General features: G+C 42.8%; 1 protein-coding gene across 4 annotated transcripts in view; it reads left to right on the forward strand.

Moving 5' to 3' along the window:
* PCSK5 (proprotein convertase subtilisin/kexin type 5) overlaps positions 1–27367 on the forward strand; it is a 296986-nt gene that overhangs the window by 28891 nt on the left and 240728 nt on the right. For 3 of the 4 annotated variants that reach the window (XM_005297736.4, XM_024105417.3, XM_042850577.2), the window contains exon 2: positions 3339–3443. The exons of the other annotated variant lie outside the window; for it this stretch is intronic. In XM_005297736.4, the coding sequence (XP_005297793.2) occupies positions 3339–3443 (105 nt within the window). The remainder of the gene's footprint in view (positions 1–3338; positions 3444–27367) is intronic. 4 annotated transcript variants of the gene reach the window in all.

Raw genomic sequence — 27367 nt, forward strand, 5'->3', positions numbered from 1 at the left:
TATCCTGGCATGCCCGGGTTGAGTAAGTCTGCTGTGAAAAGTGATATTTGTATTTCACAGCAGATTAAGATTATGTCTACATTAGCTCTTTTGTCAGTCAGAGGTGTGAACAAAATACCCCCCGACCGACAAAAGTTTCACAGACAGAAGTGCCGGTGTGGACAGCAGTATGTCAGCGGGAGACACTCTCCCACCAGCATAGCCACTGCCGCTCATTAGGGATGGGTTAATTATGCCTACAGGAGAGCTCTCTCCTGTTGACATGGAGCGGCTACATGGGAGACCTTACAGCAGCGCTGCCATGCTGCTGTAAGGTCTGAAGTGTAGACATAGCCTTAGTAGCTAGCTGGGAGGCTGTGAAAAGTGGTATTAACATACAAATATCACTTTTCACAGCAGCAGACTTAATAGCCAGCAAGTCTTTTAAAAACACAACCAAAAAAGCAAAAGAAAAAACAACAAAAAAGACCAGAAAATGCAAAGCACCTTATCTGTGTTTCTAGTCTGTTTAGATCCAGTAAAGAGTAGAAACAGCTGTCCATTATTTTTATTATTGAGTCTGCAAAAATAAAACCCTACATAAATAAATTCCTATGATTTGGATATGTCTATGTGCATATTTATTTGTTTTTCCTAAAGTTAATTAAGTATTTTAGGAAAAATTGTCAGTGCGGGCAGCAGCAAGAGTTGGTGGCCGCACTCTGAGGCCACTAAAAATTTTGTTTTGAGAACCCCTGACCTAAGCTATGGATTTCTGACAACTGTAGTTATAATTATTTGAAAAGTGATGGTGCTTGGAAGACATGGCCCAGCCTCACAGCACTTACCTCTAGGACAGGGGTGGCCAACCTGTGGCTCCAGAGCCACATGCGGCTCTTCAGAAGGTAATATGCGGCTCCTTGTATAGGCACCGACTCTGGGGTTAGAGCTACAGACGCTAACTTTCCAATGTGCTGGGGGTGCTCACTGCTCAACCCCTGGCTCAGCCATAGGCCCTGCCCCACTCCACTCCTTCCCACCCCCTCCCCTGAGCCTGCCGTGCCCTCACTCCTCCCCCTCCCGCCCAGAGCCTTCTGTACGCCACAACAGCTGATGGGGAGGGAAGGGAAGGCGCTGATTGACAGGGCTGCTGGTGGGCGGGAGGCGCTGGGAGCGGGGCGGTGGGGAGCTGATGGGGGGGCTACTGATGTATTTTTTTTGCAATGTACATTGGTAAATTCTGGCTCCTTCTCAGGCTCAGGTTGGCCACCCCTGCTCTAAGAGCTCAGTTGTGCCTCATTAGTGCAAGCCTATCCTGGGAAGGATTCAGAGGCAGTATACACAATGCCTGGGGAGCACCCCAGCACACAAGGGGAGCAGCCCCACTGCTTCCCCATTTCCAGTGGATGCAGCACGTGCTTCCCTCTATGATCAGTCAACCCTGCTGGTTGATGTGTATGTGTTGGGGACGATGTCCTCATCTCCACCTCACCTCTTTACGAGTGGCCAGTACTGCTAACTCAGGGGAATTCTAGGAGTACAGTTGTTGCCAGCCCCCTGCTCTCTTGACCCACACAGTAGTTAGCCACAGCCTACCGCTGTAGGTTAACAGACAAATGCAATGCAGACACATAGAGCACTGGGTAATCTGAAAATGTATGTGGCATAAAACAGTCCAGGTTTTCTCCCTGTCCCTTCCCCCTCCTTCTCCCCCAAATAAATATGACAGATTCTGTGTGTGCAGTTCTGTGCAATGGTGAAATATAGACCTACTTGCTTTGTGACTGCATTGTGTGTGTGTGTGTAAACAAGGAGTTACAGTAGAGGCTCATTAATCCACACTAATGAGAGGGAGGCCATAGACGATTAAAGTTGCGTTTAGTGTTGTGGTTTAGTGAATATGCAAAAAATGCAATTAAAGCAATAAACAAACAAGAAATCCCCAGGCTCCTGCATCAAACAAACATATAGCAGAACCTCATAAATCTTCATAAATGGGCCGAGACCTGGCACAAACTGGTAAAGTTTGAATGCTGCCAATGCTGGGGTGAGGACTAGATCTGGCACCACTGATTAGTTTAAAGCACCCTAGCCTTGTTTCTGGCATTGCGAGCATCAGGACAGGGGCTAGGAGATGATGAAGTGTTCTGCATTGTCCTGTAGGCAGCACAGAGCCAGAGACTTTAGTCTTCATGAATCCTAAAAACAGATCCTTGGAGCCCTATTGTGTTTTCCTGCCAGTTCTCCTAGAACCTTAGAGGTTGAACTCTTGAGTTATTTCCTGTATACTTGTCTTTATTAGGGGCTATTAATTCAAAACACAGAATCCATGAGGTTAGATAACTATTCTTCCACCATCTTTTGTGATTTCATTCAGACTTGTTTTCAAAACTAAGCCAAATTTGCTTTCTAAGGTCATTTGAGTGTTTACAATTTTAATAAATATTGTTAAAAATAAACAAACAAACAAAAAAAGAGAGCGAGAGATCTGAACACTGTTCATTCAAATAAAGGATCTTTCTATAAGATTTACAACTATTATGACATTCTTTTGAAGGCCAAATTTTAAAATGCTTAGGAGAAGCATTTTCCATTGGGTCAAAGATGTTGGGTGTGTGTGGATGTGTGTAAGTAATGTCTTAAAAGTGTGGCTATCCATTATAAAACAGGTGTTAATGATTTAAAATTTATTACAAAGATTGGTGCTGGGTAAAACTGACAACATTGCCAGACTATACTGAAGTGGTGGATACAAAGTAATTTGAATTCTGTTATTTAGAAGTTGCCCATTTTGACTTCTCATAACTTGAATAAGCACTTCTAGTAATTGATTAAGAGTTCTGACATTACTCCTCTCTTTCCCCCCAAAATCATATATTTATATTCCTTGTGAATGGTATGATGCTTAGGACTTTTTTGGGGTAAGTTAATGACATAAATAACCTATTCTGCATTTTATAGTACATTTCCTTGAGCAAACTAGATGGAATGCTTTTTAATAACCATATAGCTATTTGATGATTTTTATACTTGCCATGTGAAGACAGTTTGGATATAGATTGGTATAGAATTACTTAAAATGCTGCATATAAATTAAACATTAAAAAAGGTAGATACAGACAAGCTAAGCAGCTCAATTATAATAGTTGGTTTTGCAGTTGCTGCCTCAAGGACACTCCATCCATTTCATATCATATGTCCTTCTTTTGAAAGATGATCACTGGGGTTCAAGTAACGTTTCAGCACAGCAGGAAATTGCATAATTTATAGTCCTTTAAAAAATGAAAAACAGAAAACTGCTTTTCATAAATTAAATCTCTCTCTTTCTCTCCTTCTCCCCTGTCTCTTCCTCCCAACAGATTGGAGCACTGAAGGATTATTACCACTTCTATCATAGTAAAACAATTAAAAGGTCAGTTCTCTCAAGTAGAGGTACCCACAGCTTCATTTCAATGGAACCAAAGGTAAGAAAATCCAGCTAGGCAAGCATCTGAGACAAAAGCTTCTGCATTTTTAATTTGAAATGTCATACCAGGAAACATTTGCCTGGATGGCAGCTAACATTACAAGAGCTGATATACTATCTGTTCACCAAGGTACATTAAGATGAAACAAAGACAAATACCATATTATTAACTGATGTGCTATCCTCAGAACATAATGTCCAGTGTTGTTCTTGGGGGAGATGTACTGTAAGAATTTTGTTAATGTACTAATCTTTATGTCATGCCTCGCTAGTTTAAACTCCCAAGAATAACCTTAACAGGCTGCTGTTTCCTTGTCAGCTGCCTTTGCGAATGAAAATGTGCAAAGTAGGATGATATATCCATGGTTTGGTGGTATTTTTGGGGCTTTTTATGGTCATTTAGTGCAGTAGGGGAATTAAGATTTGCACACTCTTTTCCATGTTCCTTTTAATTAATCCTTATGCTTTATTTTATATTAAAGGACCTTTTTTTATTTGAAATGTGGCATCTCACCCTACATCACATATTTAGTCTTAGTAAATTTTAGATGTTGGGTAACTGAGGGCATTGGGTAATACTGGACAGTCTGTTATAGCATTGCATAATCTTATAATTGTGGCTGAGAAAGCATTTTTATTGCAAGCCCCTAATTTCAGTTGTTTTGTAACTTCTCCCCCAAACAACCTTAGAGTTGGAATTTCTGATGTGTTTCCTCAACCAGGAAACGCATGTTTTTGAAAAGTTTGAGGAAAAATCATTAAGCTTTTTTATTTTATTCAAATGCGAAAAAAACCTTAGTGTTTTTCAAGAGTTAAGAAATTTTCAGCTACTTTTTTTAGCACTTGGATTATATAAACATGGCATGTTGATCCCCCTTATTGAGAAATTTGTGCTTTACTAACCTTGAAAAAAAGTTAAGTATAAAAATGATCAACAAATAAAAGCAGAATGCTGCACATGGGAGATAAATGTCACTCAATGACAGTGAGTGGTGAATCCTGCCTTCCTAGTGGTGTGAAAGGCTATCTAGGAAGCATAAGTTGGGTAGTTTTGCTGTGCATTGAGGCAAGAACAGCATGTGGGGCATCTACAAAGGAGGTTCTCACACAGTGTGTGGCTAAACTGTCTTCTCTAAGGACTCCATCAACCTTACTGTTCAGGTTGTTTCAGTGATAAACATGGAGAGGGTCAAGGGCAAGGCTGGAGAGTCCAGGAATACTCAGATTCACTGAACAAATACCAAGTGCTCCCCACCCTGCATAGGCAGTAGCGCAAATGGAGTGGAAACCATTTGCATCTTTTAGCAACTGCCCCAGCACATGTGAGTCTTCTGTGGGCACAGAGCTAGTGTAGTTGACTTTGTAGCACAAACACTCTGGCTATACCCAGCTGCTGAATGGTCCCTTGTGGATCACTAGCAACATTCCTAAATTAGAGCAGCCTTGAGCGAAGTATGGGGAAGGGCTAAGGCAGAGCTGAGCAAAGAATCAGGGAGACATAACCAGTTCCCTGATGGCCCCTTGCTGCGCCAAGTAGATTTTGGCCACATGCGAGAATCTGCCCCATCAAAAACTACTAATGTACACTTGATTGGTAATCATAACTATGAATTTCTTGATTTTATTTTTTTAAATTATATTACTGTAGCACCTGAAAGCTCCAATCAGGGTTGAGGTCCCATTATGGAATACACTGTACAAACAATGAAGACACATACCCTGTGATGGTGTTTTAGATTCTAAGAGGAGTTTAGGTGAACACTAGGGTTTGTGGACTTTCCACAAACTGTTTAAAAGTAGCTTCCTTATAACTTAAAATCCTCTTCCAAGTGACAAAATAACACACATACTTAATTATACATTTGATTTGAAAACAGTGACATGATTTTAGTACACAAAATGGATGTAAAACTGCATATGTGCCACTCATGATAGGCCCAGCCCTGAAAGCTTCCATTCTTCCTCTTTCTATGGGTATTTTAACTTCAGGATTGGACTACAAAATTTTTAAAAATAAAATAAAGATAAAATACTGGGCCCAATTTTAAAGGGGCATTTACTCAACCCCCAGCTTGGTGCTCGGAATTAATTGCAAATAAATCCCACACATTAGTTGGCTAAGTACCTGATTTGTGCTAATTCAATAGCATGACCTCCACTTAGTGGGAATTCAGGAAGTTAATAGTAGTATTTTTGTAGTCTGGTATTTCTAAACTACCTGTGTACATAATGTTGTCGTTGACTGTGTGAACACAAAGGGCCAGATTCCTAGCTGGCATATCTTGGTGTAGCTTTATTGATTTCAATGGAACTATGACACTTTATGCCAGCTGATGTGTGAGTCTCTCTTTCTAGATATTTATGAATGTGGTTATTAATGTCTTAGAAACATATTATCTGATTCAGATTAGGAAGAAACTTCCCTTATGGTCAAGTTATCCGTTCAATTCCTTTGAACTCAATGGAGCTGGCCCATTTCCACTAGCCGAGAATCTGGGTCCAGACAATTCATTAATACTGCGCTGTTTGATTTTCCTGTAAGTTGTTCTAACTCTATTATAGTTTGTTCTCAGTTATTTCAGATATACTTGCAGGAACTTCCTTCGGCCTTTGTTTACACTCTGCATAAATTATTAATAGGGCGCATATTTTTTAAAATGGCATCTGCGGTTTTATGGGCAGTTACCACGATTGCTTACACAAGTCAGAGAAATGTGTGGACAAAAGGCTAATTTTGCATCTAACTAATTAATTAGTTAAATGTATACGCTGGCTTTGAAGATCTACAGTTTGGGGTTCTCTTTCTCATTTAAACTAAGGCTACTTTACACCATTCTGGAAGTGTAAAAAGGCCTTAAAGTGGGCATCAATTAGAAGTGTATAGAGTACACATTTTGAAAATTTGGCCCAATGTTTACATGAATCCTACTCTATCTTTAAATGAGTGTGTAAACCATATTCAGTATAGTAGAATGTGGTCTGTATATTGATAAATATATTCATTAATGTCTGCAGTGAGCCCTTTGCTCCTCAGCTGAAGAATGTACATTGGCACCATCAACAGAGGCTATCAACTTGGTACTTTTAGAGGAGGAGTGGTGAAAGTGAGCACCTGTGGTCACGTGTAGACCTCCAGCACTCTTAATGTAACTTAGCACACTACTCTGCAGAGTGGAGAGGTTCACACATAGCTTTCTTCAAAGCAGCACCGCTAGAGTGTGGTTTACTGAGCATGTCATCACCTGTTATATAATAATAATAATAATATATGTATCTCATAGAACTGGAAGGGACCCTGAAAGGTTATTGAGTCCAGCTCCCTGCCTTCAATAGCAGGACCAAGTACTGATTTTACCCCAGATCCTTAAGTGGCCCCCTCAAGGATTGAGCTCACAACCCTGGGTTTAGCAGGCCAATGCACAAACCACTGAGCTATCCCTCCCCCCTGTTGCAACTTGCTGTGAAAACTGATAGAAAGATAGGCAGGTGAGAGGCCTAGACCCAAAGCAGGGATCAGTATCATGCACCAAATTAAAGTATTGCCCCAAGTCTATAGTGGGCAGGCAAATGACGAGACAGAACAAAACTCCCTGGCCTTTCTAATGAGCTCCACTCCCACCAACTAACTCTTGCAGGGTTCACTGTAACCCCCTTCTCAGCAGTCGTGGGCTCCTCTGTCATTCCTACACAGACTGCTTTGAAGAGTCCTTTTGGGAATGTTAGTGCGTATGTATGGGGGTGAAGAGTGATCAGAGTCAATCCATGACTAGTGAAGGGTATGGGGAGCTGCAGAGGGTGTTGGGGAGCCTCTCTGTGCTCCCTTATGTGCCTACCTGACTTTCCTTTAGAATCAGGTTGGTGCAGAATTCCCCTATTGAGGAATAAAGCAGGTAAGGCATCCCTCAGTATTTGCCCCAGGACTAGTGTGCCAAGAGAAGGGGATGCTAACGGGAAGGAGAAGTGAAAAATGAGTGTGATCTCAGGCCATGTCTACACTACCATGCTACAGCCACGCTGCTGAAACCCTGTAGTGGTGATGCAGATTACATCAATGGACGGAGTTTTTCCACTCCACTTCCCCGAGCGATGATAGCTAGATCCACGAAAGCATTCTTCTGTTGACCAAGCTGTGTCTACATTGGGGGTTAGGTTGACCTAACTATAATGCTAGGGTGTGTGGATTTCTCACATCCCTGAGCACTGACACTAGGTCAACCTAAGTTTTACATGTAGACCCGGCCTCAGTTACACTAGTATCAAACAGGGTGTAAGTAAGATCAGAATTGAGCTCTTCTTGCACCAATGAGATTACAGTTTAAAGTAGATGTCAGTAATGAAGCCCACACAGGAAATTAACCACACATCACAATAACACACATATATGAAATACACAAGTCTGTATGCAATGAGTGAATTCGTTTTTGGTTATTTTTTAAAAAAATAAAGGGCCAGCATTGAAAGGCACAGAAAATCAAGATCATGGCCTATAATGTGTAACATGCCCCGAAAGTATCTGAAAAATCAAGATAGCATACATGACTGCTGTGTAAGGCTCTGTAGTACAATATTTAACAAAAGAGCTACACTAAAAATCATGTTGGGTAAATAATCTTCCATTAAGAATCTCATATCTGTGCCTTAATTTCAAATGATGTAAATACACGCTAAAGTGTGTCCAGTTTTGCCCATCAAGTCCCCAATGCCCTGCGTGACAAGAGAGATGGAGATTTGAAAAATGAAATGTTGCTCAGAGCAATGCTGCTTAAGTATGAAATTAATCATTCAAGTACCATGTTTTAACTCCATCTGTGAAATCGTCAGTTTACAGATGACGAAGGCATTTACAGTACTAGTGTTTGTGGGCATTGTTTTTAGTCTAGAATCATCTCACCTTTTGATTTTGTTAAACTCCTTTTATATAGTAGTAGTTCGGTTTAATCCATATTAGAATTTTTTCATACTCTGAAAGATGAAAGTGTTTGAGGCCCAGCCCTTCTTCTATTGAAATCAATAGCAAAGCTTGGATAGGATTTGAAGTGAAGTGTTTGAAGATAGGATTTGGCTCATGTTGCTGACATTTCACACCGTCACGACCACCTGTTCAGTTCCATTGGTGGCAGCAACATTGGGAGCGCTATTGTATGACATTTAACTTTATTAAGAGCAGATCTATGTGACCTGGTGCTTAAAATGCCACTTTTTGTCAGCACCATGTCTGCACTGGTTGTGCTACCACAGCAGAACTGGTGGTAACAACAGTGACAACTCTTAGCCAAAATGTCTTAGTGTAGACAAGATCTATATGTGCAGAGCTATCCTCTAGGACAGGGGTTCTCAAACTGGAGATTGGGACCCCTCAGGGGGTCGCGAGGTTATTACATGGGGGGTCACGAGCTGTTAGTCTCCACCCCAAACCCTGCTTTGCCTCCAGCATTTATAATAGTGTTAAATATATTAAAAGTGTTTTTAATTTATAGGGAGGTCTCACTCAGAGGCTTCCTATGTGAAAGGGGTCACCAGTGCAAAAGTTTGAGCACTAGTGCTCTAGGAGGATCACACAGTGTTACAAAGGCTGGACAGCTGTAAGAGAGTGGTGGAAGACAGGTATACTAGCCATAAAATGATAAAGACTGTTTTCCCTATAAGCTGAAAATGGGTTACCTCCAGTCAATTAGGGACACCTGAGTCCAATTAAGGGCTGCCTGAGACCTTGAAAAACTTTTCCTCCCATGAGAGATGGGAGGAGAGACCAGGTGCTGCAGGGCTAGTGGCAGCAGGGAGAAAGGCTTCTCCAGGGTAGATGGCTGCTCTTCTCTGTACAGGGGACGCTATGTAAGAGATTGCCTATTTAGGAAAAGGCCTGGCACCCCAGGAACAATAACAAGGCCACCACCGTTTGGGTGACACTAGGGAAAGGTATTCCCCTTTGTTTTGTGTTGGAACTGGTTTCTTTTATGTTTTGTTTTGTTTTGTTTTGTTTGGCAGAGGGGCACTCCGGAGGCTTGCCTGGAAAATATTGGGAAATAAACCCCCAAATGGGAGAATAAACACTGACCAGGGTGGGACTGACTTACTCCAGCGTCCCACCATCAGAGAGGGAAGCACTGAGCCTCCCGAGATGGAGGAGATGCCTTGCCACAACCCTGTTCTTAACTCTGGCAAGATAGCAGGGTGGAAGTTTGTGAGAGGGTAAAGGAAGGAGGAACAGTAGCAGCCACAAATAAATCATCATGTTGCTATGTAGCAGTGTTTGTACCAGTTCAAACTAACAAATAAACAATAAATTAGGCTGACATGGGGTTTAGCTAGCTGAAAGGCTGGGAAAAAGGATGGATTTCACCACAAGATTATGGTTTTGCTTTGGCAAGGATTTCGGCGAAGAAGTTGATTCCTTCTGATTCCTTGGGAATCTTGCCAATAGGAAGAGAGAATGTACTCATCTCTTCTTGATCAGCATGCTTGTTATACATATAGAGGGGGGTTGGGGGGGTTTCCCAATAAAACATGGGATGGTCAGGAAGATGTTCAATTATTTTTGGATTTAATATGCCAGGAGTGAAGTCTTAGGTTGAATTAAAGGGCGGCGGGGGAGGGGGGGTGAGAGAACACCCAACCCTGCCAATTAGTAAATTAGCATATCACACAGTGAAGGGTCAGCATGAGAATTTCATTACGGGGCTAAAGCCCCAGTCTTTTTAAAAGCGGTGGTTTGGACTTTCAGCTTAGAGCAATTTTGGAGAGGAGTTATTATGGGAAAGTTTGTGTTTAGCATTGACAATGCTAAGTGTAAGTTGTTAAATGTCATTAGTGAACAAAAAGATTTTGTTAGCCAAACAGAATGACAAAGCTGTTCAACCATGAGGCCAGGTGATATCTGTGTGTGTAGCCATAAGCATATGAGCACCCAGAAGACAAAGAATCAATACTAGTGGGTAAATAATGGCTACTGTCCTGCTATTTTCCAAATTTAAAGCTTGATCAGTGAGTTGAAAAGTTGAAATATTATCCTCATGGATGCTGCATTTCATTGAGTCTCAAACTTAAATAATAATATAATATATACCTATCTCATAGAGCTGGAAGGGACCTTGAAAGGTTATTGAGTCCAGCCCACTGCCTTCACTAGCAGAACCAATTTTGCCCCACATCCCTAAGTGGCCCCTTCAAGGATTGGGCTCACAACCCTGGGTTTAGCAGCAGGTCAATGCTCAAACCACTGAGCTATCCCTCCCCTCTTGTACCAGTCATGCTTCCTCCTTAACCTTAGTCAGGATCAAGAGGCAGTCTTGCTATTGCTACCCTGGCTAAAGGATCCTGCTGCTGGGTGAAATTAGATCATGAATTGGTTACTGACTTACAGTGTACAAGAGAGCATAGAAAGACTTCATGTTCATACCTGCCTCCTGAGTATTCAACAGTTTGATATGAACATGAACAAACTAATACATAATACTTGTTACAAGTTAAATTCTATTATAATTACTGTTGTTATAAACAAGGTGTTAGGATGTTATAAAGTGTGTGCAAGAAGGGTTTTTTCCCCTTTGTTTTAGTTTGTGAGTGAAATTGGTGCTTATGAAAAGTGACTCATCTTCACACTAGTTTAAACCAGGTTCTTCATTCACCCAGCTTTGCCACTGCAGCTCAATCCTGATCTTCAAACCTCCCTATGAGTCCTGGGCCCCTCAAGCAGAAACTAGCAATGATGGTGTGATTTTGTGTTACGAATGAATGGGGTCTGTATGAGACCACCATATGCACTTTTACTTGTGACCCAATATGGGCTAGACTGTAATCTTCCAATCTGCCCAGAGTGAGGGCAAAGCATAGTTGCACCGTCCAGAGCAGGAACTGAATTGTGAGTCACGACCCTTGTCCTGGAACGACTTTCTTCCGGCTCTGCACCAGCTTAGTTGTGCCTATCAATGTGTTGGAGAGGGTGAAGTGAACACACTTTGTCCCTGCCTGCACATTCTCTTTCCACTTGATGGGACAGGGACTAGTGGCCTAGAGGCGCTGCTCTTCCCCTCACAGAAACCCGTGGATAGCCTGTGTAATGGAGTTGGGCAGCTCACAATAGAACCCTCTGGGATTGGAACCTGAAGCACTCCAAAGGTGACAGGCTAGTGCTATTGTATCATCTAACCCTTGAATGCAAATATATTTTGAATTATCAGTGATACGTCCTTTGGGCCAAATTACAATATCAATGGGGTAACTAGGGCCGGCGCTTCCATTTAGGCGACCTAGACGGTTGCCTAGGGCACCAGGATTTGGGGGGGCAGCATTTTGCCACCCTCGGCGGCAATTCGGCGCGGGGGGTCCTTCCGCGCTCCGGGTCTTTGGCGGCAATTCTGTGGCGGGTCCTTCACTCGCTCCAGGACCCGCCGCCGAACTGCCCCGAAGACCAGGAGCGCGGAAGGACCCCCCCCATCGCAGAATTGACGACGACGACCAGGAGCGCGGAAGGACCTCCGCCTAGGGTGCCAAAAACCCTGGCGCCGCTCCTGGGAGTAACATGTAGCTATTTTTCATCAATAAAATTTTAATGCATAAATGGCAATTCCTATTTGTTTATCTGTATTGCATAGACATCTTTAACAAAGTTAATTATAATGTTAACTGGACTGTGGTTTATTAATAAAAATAAATACTTTGTTAATATCTAATTCCACTACATTCAGAAAAATCCTCATTTTTTTCTATTAATGCAAACAAGCAAAGAAACACAACCTCGGAAATAATCACTAGAGCTACCCAATGAAATTATTTTTTTGATGTTTCCTGCTAAAAAGTGGAGCTCAGTCAGCCTGCCCTGCCACACCTGTAAGAGTTGTTAGACTTGGTGGTAGGAGCTTAAAAAGAGAAAACAAAACACATCACAGTTGGTGGCAGACCAGAGGGGACAAAACTCCAGTCCTCAGCTTCTGGGGAAAGGGATGGCTAAAGGCAGGAATGCCTCACACAGCCACTGCCCAAGAGCCTTTCCCTGAAGGAAGGGAGGGCCTGATGCTGATCCACCTTCGATGGGACCATATTAGCATGTGAGCCTTGTTGGGACCACAGCTTAACAGAAGCATTCTGAAGGACGAGAGCCTTACTGCACTTGTGGGACAATTCATTTGTGTTACTTTATTTTCATGTTCATTGAGAACCCCAGAAGGGGCAGACTGTCACGGGCTCAGTTGGATGGTGGAGCCTCTTACAACTGGTCTGGCATGGTGGAAAACCTGGACATAGGAGTGTGGAGTGCTATGGCTGCAGGGGCCTGACTCAGGTCTGGTGGGGAAGGAACCCAGAGACACTGACACAGAGGTTATTTGCCCTCCCCTCCTTAATTATCTGGACCTTAGAAAGCAACATTGTATTTCAGAAAATTCCAGTTATCTATTTGCCATGTAATTTTTAGATCTCCTTTGCAATTACAATCTCATTGATAATTGTTAGGCAAAAAAATGGAGATTAGTCTGAAGGTTTTAACTGGCTCACTTTGTAGTTAGTGTAACAAATGGCTTGGGAAATGGAGACACGTATTCAGTAGGATTGCCTTCTCTTGCTATTTCTTCACAGCGTTTTTTTTTAAGCTTGCTATGATACTGGCTGCAAGGATGGAGGATCACTTGATGGCAAGGTTGGCTAGAGACACTGCCCTGCACTATGGGATGGAAAAAGTAATTATAGCCCCTTGTCCATTTTATCCGGTTATCACAGCATCTTGGAAACCCAAGGTCTGAACAACTGGCAGGTATCACATTCCAGCATGTAGCAGAGTTGCTGAAGCAGCTGAAGGCTGATTAAGTTCTTTGGGCTTTATGATGAATGAGAATTATGACAGCTTTTGGGGGGATCTTCAGGAGGCTGGTGATATGGTCTACTGTGACTGTTGAGATCAGAACATTTAAAAACATCTAGGTCATATATGGGTCTCTGTAGCATCATGGCAGGAGTTTGACATAAGTAGGTGTTCTTGAAAATCATCATTAGGCACCTCATTACTTTTGAAAATCTGGCTTTCTCTAACCTTGGGGGAGAATTCTCCCAGTGACTCTGCATGAAATGTGCCAGTGTACAGGAAAACTGATGTTGTTTCTAACTGCAAGCCAGTAGTCAAACCCACTTGGAATCTAGAAATAAAGCTGTTTTTTGTCTGGTTCCTGGATGACCGTCATCAGTGAGAAGGATCTGCAGCTGGGATTTTTTTTAAATTCGTTGAAAAGAATCCAGCTCATCTCCCAATCGGAGTCAAAACTCTTAGGCCTTGGCTACACTGGCGCTGTACAGCGCTGCAACTTGCTGCACTCAGGGGTGTGAAAACGCCGCCCCCCCGAGCGCAGCGAGTGCAGCGCTGTAAAGCGCCAGTGTAATCAGCGCCTGCAGCGCTGCACACTCGCTCGCAGCGCTGCAAGCTACTCCCCTCGGAGAGGTGGAGTACAGCGCTGCGAGAGAGCTCTCGCAGTGCTGGTGGCGCGACTACACTCACGCTTCACAATGCTGCCGTGGCAGCGCTGTGAATTCCCAAGTGTAGCCAAGGCCTTAGTTCTGTCACTAAAGACAGACAATACGACTAAGGCTATGTCTGCACTGTGTTGCACTGTGGACTACGGAGGTGTGAATTGCAAAGTGCACCAAAATGTTCCACTTTAACTGCCCTGTGTGGACACTCCTGGCGCAAACAAAAAGGTACCTAGATTGCGTTAACAGAGTCCTGTTTGACAGAGGACTATGTTAATGTGTATTAGCAGGTACCTTCTAGTTTACACCAGCAACTTCCACATGGGGCAGTTAGAGTGCAGCACTCTTAGTCCGCACAGTGTAGACAAGCCCTGCGTATGCTCAATTTGCTCACCTCATTAGTGAAGAGGCTCACATTTTACAGTCACTTTTTTTTTTTAAACATACCTGCAATTTAAGGCTGGTTGGTACCAATAAGCGCACATTGAACATTATATACTAAGGCCCTGTCTACATTAAGGCAATTTACATCAGTGTAACTACATCAATGTCACAAACCAATGTGATAGATGCACTGCACTGATATAAAGTGGGGTTTACAATTAACGGTGCATGCTTAATGAGTGTACACTTAAAAAATCCTGCAGCCTTGCACAGCTCAGCTCTCTAGATGTGAACACTCAGAGTTGACAGAATTGTATAGTGTGCATTGGCAGCAGCCCAAAAGGGGAAAGTGTTACTTTCATTCTCACAGAACTTAATAAACTGCTGAAGGGTTTTGCGCAAACTTTTAGCAACAGTTAAAAATCACTCTTAGGTAGAAACCATGTTTGGGAAATTTCAGCCCAAAAGATAAATATTTCATAATGCTAACAATAAATGTGTAAAAGGAAAGGGTTATAAAGGAAACTGTTTGGTGACCTTAACTTTGTGGATGCTCCCAGGTATTAATAACATTTGAATTACTTTACAGTTCACGTAACACACTACAAGTTCTTGCAGGGAAGCACAATAACTTACGTGAATTGTAACAAAAAGGGCAGCTGAATGATGTAGGAAGTTAGGGAGAAACAATGCTTTTCAATGTCCTCAGAGTGGTTCTGAATAATCATTCTTTGCTCTAATAGCTCAACAAGAAACACAGCAGCATTGACTTCTGCAGTAGTCTCCATGTGATGCTACGAGTCTTTACTCCATTTACATTGCCAGCAATGGAAATATAGAAAATTGCTGTTTCAGCTGCTGGGGTGGGTATTATTTCAGAATGATCTAGAAATGGAGGAAGTGGAGTGATCCTGGTTTTGAACTGGGGAAAGGGATGACAATCTGGAAAAAGCTGATCCTGCAGGGTCAAGTGCCAGAATATCAGCCAGCACTAGGGTTGCCACCTTTCTAATTGATAACAACCAACCTTTGAGGCACTGCCCCCTTCTCCACTTCTTCCCCCCAAAGCCCTGTTAATGTCACTCACTCCTCTCTCCCCAGTCCTCCCATCACTTGCTTGATCATCTCCACCTCTCTCCCCCTGCCCAGCTGGGCTCTTTCTGCTCTGATGCTGGGGCCAGAGCTGCTACAGCCTGACAAGGAGCCTGACTGCGGGGCAGAGGGAGGTGCCAGGTCATTAACACTTTTGGTATCCGGTCAGTACATCTGACTAGGTCCCCCTTTTCAACTGGACTTTCCAGTTGAAAATCAGACACATGGCAACCCTAGCCCAGCACACAGAGAGAGAGAAAACATTTTGGAAAGGAGCATCTCAGAGCAGACTATCTAGGAATGTGACAGAACACCTTTTACACACCAGGGAAATATTTCCTAAGAGGAATCAGCTCCATCTGACATTGATTATATTGGTTACAATACAGGATACTCATAGAAAAATTGGGCTGAAGGTTTTTGTTATGTTTTGTTTTGGTCTTGCCTTTAGAAACCTTTCTAGTAGCAGTGTGCAGCCCTGATGTAACATGTTGCTTTGCGGTGCAACTCATTGCCAACTGCTGATGGCAACTGTCTCACTCAGAGATTGTGGATCAGAGCAAAGAGCAGGTGTTCAGAATGTGCATAGATAATTTGGCACATCTCTGTTAATTAGCAAAGGTAATGGAAGATGGATGGAGCTGGCAAAAAAATTGCATCATGTCAGCCCCTGTTTTATTTTAGGATCATTTCCAGAAAACATGAGCATCACTCAAGATTGGAAAACCTCTTTTATTCCCATTGACTCTTTAGTATATCAGACCCTCCCTTTACTATAATCAGCATGGTTCAGTGGCCAACCTTGGGTTCTGCTCTCACCTGGGCTATGGACTTTCTGTGTGATCTTGCTCAAATCACTTCACCTCTTTATGCTTCAAATTCCCAACATGGAAAATGGGAACAATGATGTTTACCAAATTAGTAAAAAAAGTTTTGAGAGCTACAGATGAAAAGTGCTAATTAAGTATTATTATTAAAGGCCTGGAAACCACACTTCACTTAGTGGATTTCATATATTTGTATTCCAGAGCATTTTTGAATTAACACAATTAATTTTTAATGAAATAAAACATTCTGCCATTCTAAATCCTCTCATATAATCAACTTAGAACCAGTAGTCTCTATCAATATGTTGGCCATCACTTACATACAACACATTTAACTTTGATTCAAGATTTGACATTGTTTGAATTTTTTCCCTGTTCAAGTGACAATGCACTTCATCACTCAGACTGACACTGGGATGCCAAATACAATAACAGGGCAATATGTTGATTTGCCTTCATTTTTGCAAAGGATCCAAATCAAATACATCTTGGTAGGTTCATTAAGCAAACTTAAAATCAATCTGCTCTTTAACTGATCGCCACTGTAATGAGTTCACAACTCACATAATAATCCAGACTCTCTGTATGCAAAAGACCTCTTTCTCTTTTACCAGGATGAGGCTGGCATTCTGTCTTGCTCCACTTGCCCACTTAGTAGGTACTGGTAGATCAGGCAGTCCTGAGAAAGGCAGCTGTATAATCCCATGTTCTCACAATCTTTGTGGGAAACATGGTTTTCTAGCTCTAACTCTGTGGGCTTTCATGTTGCGCTGGTAGGAAGTAGAACCATCTAGGAGCCTCTAGTATTTAGAGACAGTGTTCAGTACAATGTTCTATAAACCCTCTTTCCCATTTCCCATCTCCAGTTTAGTGTCCTAGCCACTCCAGTCACTAGGTCAGGCACTTCAGTGCACAAGCTACAAGAAGAGGGGAACTGGGTATAACAGTCACCAGAAGGAAAGGTGTGTGAAAGCCCTCGTGTTTGCCTAAGGTCCTGAAGTCCTTGGCTTGGGAGGATGAGACGTCCTGTGTAATATATCCCAGATGGCATCAAACAAGCTCAGGACTGCATGCTTGAGAAGGCAAGCTCATGTTTGTATGCTTGGGGCCTGTCATAGGTGGAAAAAAACAAGTCTTTTATTGGAGCAGAGAATATTCAGAACCTCTAGTCAAATAAAGAATCACGTTTATAGTAGGCCATTTTCATAACCTTTCATCACTACAGAATATGCAACAAAATCTCACACAAACATTACCATCTGAGCGACATAAATGTAGATAATAGTCATGTCAGGAAGCACCAATCAGAACACACTCTAACCTCACTTACGTGGTCTAATTGGAAATCTAAAACTCTGATGTATTCCAATGAAAAGTGTTCAATTAAATGTGAGTGATGAAAATGGGTTCTTTATTTTCTTTTTTCTGTATTATTTTTATTATGGAGGGTGTTATGAATTATGAGGTCAGGAAAACTGAGCCATAGTAAAGTGACTGTTGTTGGCACTCTTCTTATGTCAAAATGCACAGGATTGCCAGCAAGTTGCAAGCCATGGTACTGCCCTGATTTCACACATGCATTTAAAATGCACTAGCCAGCACATTCATTAATCAAGCATTGCTCCACTTTTCATGTGGTCTGACCTGCAGAATCTGACAGATACCACATAACTGGAAGCGCTGTCAGTGGTTTTTCAGGTGTGGGAATAATACTAGTTGAGAAAACATTTGGTTTGCTTCTGGCTACTGGATCTAGGAAGGTAAACTCCAATCTTTTCCCATTTGCACTGGGAGTTGGACTAAATTTTTCCCTGAGGCTGGATACATGCTTCTTTCATGGGTAGCAAAATGTTTCAGAAGGCGATGATGGTGTTTAAGAGCTGTAGCAATCTCAATGTTTTAGTAGCAACAAACTGCACTGCCAGCTGGGAGACTAGAGTGCAGGAGCTCAGGTCAGAGGCCAAGAAAAAGGAGATGAAGTCATCAGTGTTTCTGATTTAAAGGAGATTGAACATTCATCTTACTTTTCCTTCCCTGTACCCTTGGGTTGAGGTAGCAATCAGGTTGGATCCACTCTCTTGATTTGTAGTCAGAGAACAGGGGCAAAAATATCAGTTGTCAATGAGATAGGAGTGATCATTAAGGCTGATGTCCTGGCTACAGTGAGGTACATTCCCCAGAACCAATGAGGGGGTGTAATAGTAAAAGATGCTCCCAGTCTTTGCCTAAGTTGCAAAAGAAATAAAAATGACCACAACAGCAAGGCTAAACCAGAAGATGCAGATTTCTGACCCAATTCTGGTCTCTAATAAACAGCCTGATTATCTGAGACAAGAATTCAGCCTTTTTTTTTTTTTTTAATAATCAGTGTTACACAGCAGCAATGGCATAAAGTGGAAAAATGGCACAAGGCAATCAACTTCCATTTTTAGTTGCCAAAACCAGGCATTACAATAGAAAAACACTTGATTTAATTAGAAAAGTTATATGTTTGGGTGAAGCTGTTGTAACTGAATTTTTCCATGGCAGGGATTTCCACAATGGCAAAGTACCATTAAACAAAACTGCTGTCTACTAAAAAGTACGTTGAATGGGGGGGGGGCATAATTTCTTTTAAAACAGAAACAATAATATATGAGAACTACTTTCAGCTGTATCCTGGCCAGCAGAGAGGCCACTCAGGAATAGATATATCAGTCTACCATTCTAGGTCCCTATGAATCACTAGGTTGTGGCTGCTCTGTATTGCCAGCACAGCCCGCAGTGGATTTTTGACTACTGGCATCATGATCTATGCAGGCAGAAGCCAGTGTAGACCCTTGAGTGAAGTGGCCATTATCTTTGAAAACTCGTGGAGATCAGGGGAGGTCCCGGATGACTGGAAAAAGGCAAATATAGTGCCCATCTTTAAAAAAGGGAAGAAGAAGAAGAATCTGGGGAACTACAGACCGGGTCAGCCTCACCTCAGTCCCTGGAAAAATCATGGAGCAGGTCCTCAAGGAATCCATTTTGAAGCACTTGGAGGAGAAGGTGGTGATCAGGAACAGTCAACATGGATTCACCAAGGGCAAGTCATGCCTGACCAATCTGATTGCCTTCTATGATGAGATAACTGGCTCTGTGGATATGGGGAAAGCAGTGGACGTGTTATATCTTGACGTTAGCAAAGCTTTTAATACCGTCTCCCACAGTATTCTTGCCAGCAAGCTAGAAAAATATGGATTGGATGAATGGACTATAAGGTGGATAGAAAGCTGGCTAGATCGTCGGGCTCAACAGGTAGTGATCAACAGCTCGATATCTAGTTGGCATCCAGTATCAAGTGTAGTGCCACAGGGGTCTGTTCTGGAGCCAGTTTTATTCAACATATTCATAAATGATCTGGATGATGGGATGGATTGCACCCTTAGCAAGTTTGCGGATGACACTAAGCTGTGGGGAGAAGTAGGTACGCTGGAGGTTAAGGATAGGGTCCAGAGTGACCTAGACAAATTGGAGGATTGGGCCAAAAGAAATCTGATGAGGTTCAAGAAGGACAAATGCAGAGTCCTGCACTTAGGACCAAAGAATCCCATGCACCACTACAGGCTGGGGACCAACTGGCTAAGCGGCAATTCTGCAGAAAAGGACCTGGGGATTAGAGTGGACGAGACGCTGGATATGAGTCAACAGTGTGCCCTTGTTGCCAAGAAGGCTAACGGCATATTGGGCTGCATTAGTAAGAGCATTGCCAGCAGATCAATGGAAGTGATTATTCCCCTCTATTCGGCACTGGTGAGGCCACATCTGGAGTATTGTCCACATTCTTTCTGTAGTGGGGGGCCCAAAACTGGACACCCTACTACAGAAAGGATGTGGACAAATTGGAGAGAGTCCAGCAGAGGGCAACGAAAATGATTAGGGGCAGGGGCACATGACTTATGAGGAGAGGATGAGGAACATATTTAGTCTGCAGAAGAGAAGAGGGAGGCGGTATTTGATAGCAGCCTTCAACTACCTGAAGGGGGGGTTCCAAAGAGACTGGAGCTAGGCTGTTCTCAGTGGTGGCAGATAACAGAACAAGAAGCAATGGTCTCAAGTTGCAGTGGGAGAGGTCTAGGTTGGATATTAGGAAACACTATTTCACTAGGAGGGTGGTGAAGCACTGGAATGGGTTACCTAGGGAGGTGGTGAAATCTCCATCCTTAGAGGTTTTTAAGGCCCATCTTGACAAAGCCCTGGCTGGGATGATTTAGTTGGTGTTGGTCCTGCTTTGAGCAGGGGGTTGGACTAGATGACTCCTGCGGTCTCTTCCAATCCTAATATCTATGATTCTATGAATCTAGACCATTGGAAGTACTCTGGATTTACACTGGTATTATTGAGAGCAAAATTTGGCCCAGTGGGAGATTTGAGTGCCTAGGAACTCATTTAGTAAATGATTTGAGGTTATCTGAAAATAGCAAATGCAAATTTTTCAAGGACTTAAATGATTCATGGCCAGAGTTAAAGGACTAGCCTAAGGAGAGCAAAAATCCATTAAACAGTTCAACAGAGCTTTTTTTAATATGATCATCACTCCAGTTATATAAACACAAAACCCCAAGATATTTCAAATGTAAGATGTTAGACTCCAAAGCTAATTAAAATACTGTGGTAAAGAGTTTTTAAAATTACAATCCCCTACTGGATACTTGGTTCTGCATTTGATTTAAGAATTCCTAAGAAGACGCATTTAGACATATGTTAGCTAAAGACATGTCATATTATTTTGTGTTCAATGCAATATTAATACTAACCCTCGTGGTACAATAAAACTGCACAGAATATATTATGGTATCCCCAAATCAGTCACATTAATATTATTTTTAAACCAATGGTGTGAACTTAGCCTTGGGTATCATGCAAAACAAAATAACTGGTTGTAGGTATTTCAGAGATCTATTTCCCTGTTATTTGTGAGCAGTTACAAACTTGTGTGGCCAGGGAACTAGAATGGCTTATATTAACATAACAGTTGACATAAGGCAGGAGTGAGGATCATTTCGTACTTTGTAAAGGGTGAGTTATCCCTGAAACTGATTCTGAAGCCTGTGAACTTGTTACTGTACCCCAAATTTTAAAGGTAAAAAGTCATGAAGAAACATGACATTCTAAAACATTCTAAAAAGACTGGTATAATAATTGAGGATGGTATTGTGTTAAAACCACAAGACTGAGACTCAGAAGATTTTATCTAATTCTCAGCTTTGCCCCAGACTTCCTGTGTGACTTTCAGCTGGTCACTTTGAGCCAGATTGTGGCCTGCCCCTACTGCAATACACAATGTGGGAGGCTCCGACTCTCCCCCCCCCACACACACATAGTTGCAGCCATAAATGTAAGGGCTGTTGAGGGCCTTTTCAAATGGGTGGTGATGAGTGGGGAGAGTGGGACTACACCTCACCGTAGCCCACATACAGTCATATAGGTCACCCATCCTGCCCACCTATGGAGGGGAAATCATGCTGCAATTCCCTACAGCAGAAGTTCCCAAACTATTTTTGCTGAGCCCCTCTTCAGAAAGTACATGCTCCCTCACAGGAACTGGGGAAGAGTTGGGAGGGGGTGGCCTGTACTCACAGGTCGGCATGGAGGGATGCCCAGTACTCATGGAGGACCAGAGGTCGGGGAGAGAGGAGTTCCCAGTATCCACAGGGGCTGAGGTGGGGAAGGACTGCCCAGTGTCAATGAGGGTGCAGGGAGTGGTGGTGGTGGAGGGGTACCCCGAACCCAGTCGGGGGCCAGGGGTTACACATCATGTAGCAGCTGAGGAAGCCTTCTGCTCCCTACAATGGTTAGTTGGTTTCAGCTGCTGGGACCCAGTTCCCTGCCCATTTCACTCCCCCACCCACAGGGAAGTGAAAGGGGGCTGCATTGAAGGCTCAAGGTCAGGAGGAAAGTGGAAGGCTGTACCTTGTGAGAACTGACCCCCCCCTCCCCCCGCACTAGACAGAGCCCCCTGCTGACCCTGGTCCTTCCGTATGGCCTTGACCACTTCCCACACGCAGGGTCTGTCCTGCGGGGGAAGTGGACGGCACTCTGGGCCCTGGGGCTGTGCTGAGCAGGGGGCCCTGTCCGAGAGGGGCGGTAGTACTCCCACGGTGTAGCCTTCTGCTCCCTGCTTGTGGAATCCCCCCGGCCTCCCCAGCAAAGGAGGGTAACTGCTGGTTGGTGTCTGCTGCAGCTGTGGCAGTGGAGGCGTGTGATGGGCAGGGAGCCTGGCAGCTGAGACTGCCCAACGCAGCCCCATCCACTTACCCTGTGACACAGATCCCCTTGGTGCAAAAGAACCTAGGCTTGGTCTACATTTAAAGTTAGCTCAACATAGCTACATCAGTCAGGTGTTTGAAAAATCCATACCCCTGACCAATATAGCTATGCTGACCTGACCCCCACTGTAGATGCAGTTACATCAACAGAAGAATGCTTCTGTAAGCATAGCTATTAGGGATGTAAAATGCTATTAGAGATATAACCAACCTTAACTGTTAACCCCAACCACCTTGCACCAGCCGGCCAGACCCCTGCTTTGGCCGCACCAGCCGACGGAACCCCAGCCCCGGCTGTGTCAGGCCCCCGGAGCTACCTTGGTTAATGATTAAATGATATAATTTTAATCGTTTAACCAGTTAACTTTTTAAACCAATATTTACATCCCTAATAGCTATCATCATTCATGGAGGTGGTTTTCCTGCACAGATGGAAAAACCCCTTTCGTCAGCACAGGTTGTGTCTACACTACGGGGTTATGCTACGATATACAGAGTACTGTATTTTCTGGCGTATAAGACTACTTTTTAACCCAGGAAAATCTTCTCAAAAGTCGGGGGTCGTCTTATACGCCGGGTGTCGTCTTATAGGGCGGGTGCTGAAACTTCCGAGCCGGACTGGAGAATCTGCGGTCGCCGCATATGGTGGGGGGGAGCTCAAAAACGGCCGCGGCCGCATCCCCGCCCGATGACGAGGTGAGGGGGCGCCTCACCAGGAAGGTGTAAGTGAAGGGCGGAGCAAGCTGCAGGCGTCCGGGACGCCCGGGGTATGGAAAAAAGAGATAGAGCGGCGCTGTGCCCAGAAAAACACGCCTCTTTCACCCGTCTGGCCCGCCCTTGTATCCTATTACCGTACCTCCTTCTCTGCCTCTCAGATCTCGCTCCTGAGGACTGCAGTGAAGCGGCGCAGGCGCGCATGTGCGAGATCTGAGAGGCAGAGAAGGAGGTAATAGGATACAAGGGCGGGCCAGACGGGTGAAATAGGCGTGTTTGCGCTACCGCTCTGATAGTCTTGGAGACAGGGAGGGCTGGGCAGGCAGGGAGAGCTGACCAATCCAAGCAGGCTTTGTATACAACAACCAGCCAATCGCCGGTAAGGTACATCGCTTGCCGTGATTGGCTGGTTGTTGTATACTGGGTACCACATACAGTACAGCACCAGTATCTGTACCTGTTCATACAGTATAGCACCAGTACATACAGTACAGTATACAAATGTCCAACAGTCAAAACCCCATCATGGCTCCACCAGCAAGAAGAAAGAAATATGAAGCCAGTTTCAAACTTAAAGTTGTAAACTTTGCCATGGAACATAATAACTGCGCTGCTGCAAGACAATATGGAGTAACAGAAAAGATGGTTCAGGACTGGAAAGCAAATGAAAAAGCATTAAAGAGTATGCCAAGGGGTAAGTGTGCATTAAGAAGAGGCACTCCACATTGGCCAGAACTCGAAAAACATGTAGCAGACATGGTGAATGAGCATCGCCAAAACGGTTATGTAGTGACACGAAATAAAATACATTTGTTTGCACTTCAGTGGGCCAAATCTAACCCAGATCACAGCAACAGATTTAAGGCCACTGTATCCTGGTGTACTAGATTCATGGGAAGGCATAATATGGTACTGAGGCAAAAGATGAAAATTGCCCCAAAATTACCTGCAGATCTTGATAGCAAAGTAAATAGTTTCCATCGATACGTAATACAACAGCGCACTAAACATGGCTATGTGTTAAGTAGTATTGGAAATATGGATGAAACTCCAATGAATTTTGATATGGTTGGAAATAAAACTGTCCATCAAAAAGGTGAAAAAACAATTTTAATTAAAACAACAGGACATGAGAAGTCCAGTTTTACAGTGGTACTAGGATGCACAGCTGATGGCGCCAAACTGAGACCAATGATTATTTTTAAAAGAAAAACAATGCCAAAATTCAAGTTCCCTGTTGGTTGTTTTGTACATGTGAATGAAAAAGGCTGGATGGATGAAGAAGGGGTAAAGCTATGGCTTGATAATGTATGGAGCAGGCGACCAGGTGGACTTATTCAAAAATGTAGTCTACTGGTGTGGGATATGTTCAGGGCTCATTTAACTCCCAGCACCAAGCAAATGCTTGCAAGACTAAACACAGATGCGGCAGTTATTCCTGCAGGATTGACATCGTTGGTACAGCCACTGGATGTGTGCCTAAACAAGCCATTTAAAGATCGCATTCAAGAACAGTGGAATGAATGGATGGTTAGCGGCGAAAAGTCATTCACAAAAGGAGGAAACATGCGTGCTCCACAGTTGGATGTTTTGTGCAAGTTTGTCATAAAAGCCTGGAATGATATTGATGCAGAAACAGTAATCAAGTCTTTCAAGAAGTGTGGCATATCAAATTCATTAGATGGTATGGAGGACGACTACTTGTGGCAAGATGAAGAGGAAGCCGAAGCTGAGACCACACCATCTGATACGGAATTCGATCCATACGATGACTGCCTTACAAATGTATCACAAGATGTCATTGATGTACTTATGATATCAGATGACGAACAGGAGGATTTTGAAGGCTTTTAAAGGGAAACTGTCACGCCAGCAAAACCTGTAAAAATACCGTAGCTTGCAGTTATGATGGGCGTTGCTAACTCGCCAGGGACTTGCCCGGCACTTGCTCTCTCTCTCTTGTTTGTTATCTTCCTCCTATCATCATCAGTTCCAGTTTGGTTGACAACTTAGAAAACAAACAGCATGGCAGCTCCCATGGGTTTATTGTCTTATCCTTCCTTTCAGCTTTAGAGTGAATTAGGAAAAGTTTAATCCACTTGCACTGTTTTATGTTTACATGTTTGATGACAAACAGCCTTATGTTTATAAGTGACAGTTTTCCTGCTAAGTACCTGCATGTCATAAGCATTTGAATTAAAATTACCATATTGAAATCAAATCTGATGTTTTTTAAAAAAATTTTTGGTGTGCGTTGGAAGAGGGGTAGTCTTATACGGCGAGTATATCCCAAACTCTATATTTTAACTGGAAAAGTTGGGGGTCGTCTTATACGCCCAGTCGTCTTATACGCCGGAAAATACGGTACTTTGTGAACATGTATATGTTAAGCTGTGATATCTGTATCACTATGATGGAAAGATGGCTTACTTGCATATAGCAAAGTGGATAGATACATTCACAATAAATCTGATTGGCTTTTTCATGTCAGTGAGACTTGAAAAAATCTGAATTGAATTTCTGACAAGCCTTTTCAGCTGCTTTGCTCCACAGGTCAAACTATTATAGTCTGTACTGCTGTTACATAGGATGTATTTATAGAGACACAGGTAGTAATTTCAAACATTTTCTGCCTCTTCCTTTTTTCCCTCTGCCCTCCAGATTGTTTTGACCTGGTGTTTCTTTCTTGCTTTTATCATGCTTTTTCAGAATGCGTGTAGCATAATTATGTCAACTGTTTTGATTGTGGATAGACATTGACCCTTATTGAAGACGCACTTTGTCAATCAATGAGAATGTATCACTTGGTGTTGTTGGATTCATTATCTTTTATCCAGCATTAGACCCTGGCAGTTTATGGAGATTTGCAGAAATGGGTAACTGCAAATCATTTCCTATGCTCTTGACTTGGGTCAACAGCTACTTTGTCCTACAGTCTTCAACCATTTTTATGTGCAGACTCGCTACTGTTACTGAGAGGCTCGAAGTGCTGGTACAGAGGTGGGGAAATTAAGCCTGTTGTTTGTTTTTTAAAAGATCAACTCTTTAAAGCATTTGTTTTTAAAATAACATGAAAAGCTCACCAGTAATGGTGTTTTTTTTTCAAATTTTCAAACTCAGAATATGTAAAAACTTTTCATACATCAAATGCCTAAAGTTACATGTGGCTTTTAGAGTATTGGAATGTCATCCTGATGCAGATAGACATTTTAGTTCTAGATCTTCAACTTCATAGGTTTTGTACTGTTGAAATGTGAAATACAAATTGAGAATGCTGTTGTGCACTGGTGTACTTAGATATACTTTGTGATGTGGAAAGTATAGGGATATGAGAATACACACTCTCTATTTCCCTTTCTAAATATCTTCTTCCATCTTTAGTCAGTCTAAGATAATACCAACCTCACCTTCATCTTTAACTCAATGTAAGAAACAAGTCCTATAGTCATTACCCAAGACTTAAGCAGGCAAAACTCCCATTGAAGTCAGGAGCAATTACAGAGTATGGGCTGAAAGTATTGGCTCTAAGATAATATCAAAACAAACACCATAAATTGTATCTTTAAAATTTCTATATGTTTCCCACATTTTGTCCTGTTTCCACTGCTAAAAAGCTTGTCATTCCATTGAACATGAAATCCCATGATGCTTCTGTTGAGAAAGGGAAAAAAGTACTGTAGTGTCGTATGTTTTAAGTGCAGTCTTTTTTATATAAAAAGAGCTTGGTGACATTATAATCGGTTAGTGTACTCATTTTTATATCTGGAAATCTCATCTGAAATCATGTTAATGGTTTTGGTGGTCATATCCTACTCCATAGTGGCATTTGCCAGAATAATCACACAGCTTGGCATGAGGAAGAACTCAGAAGAGGCCCCTGAGGAGATTGGGATGGTAGACTTTTTTTTTTCTTCAGATTATGAATGAGGTAGAGTGGTGTGAGGAGGTTCACAAGGGCACCAATCCAGTTGGCAACACTGGAAGTGATCGGGGAAGGGGGACTCCCACAGTCCAGTGACTTGACATTCATGTATGCTACAGGCACCTATATATGCATAGTTCTTGCCAACAGGGGTCTGGCTGTTCATCTGCTTTAGGAGGGTCAATAAGATGTAATCCTTGAAGAGATAGGGATAACACTATTACATATATCTGTCCATGTG

The sequence above is a fragment of the Chrysemys picta genome, chromosome 6 (genome assembly GCF_011386835.1).
Source record: "Chrysemys picta bellii isolate R12L10 chromosome 6, ASM1138683v2, whole genome shotgun sequence".
In the NCBI taxonomy this organism is placed as follows: domain Eukaryota; kingdom Metazoa; phylum Chordata; order Testudines; family Emydidae; genus Chrysemys; species Chrysemys picta.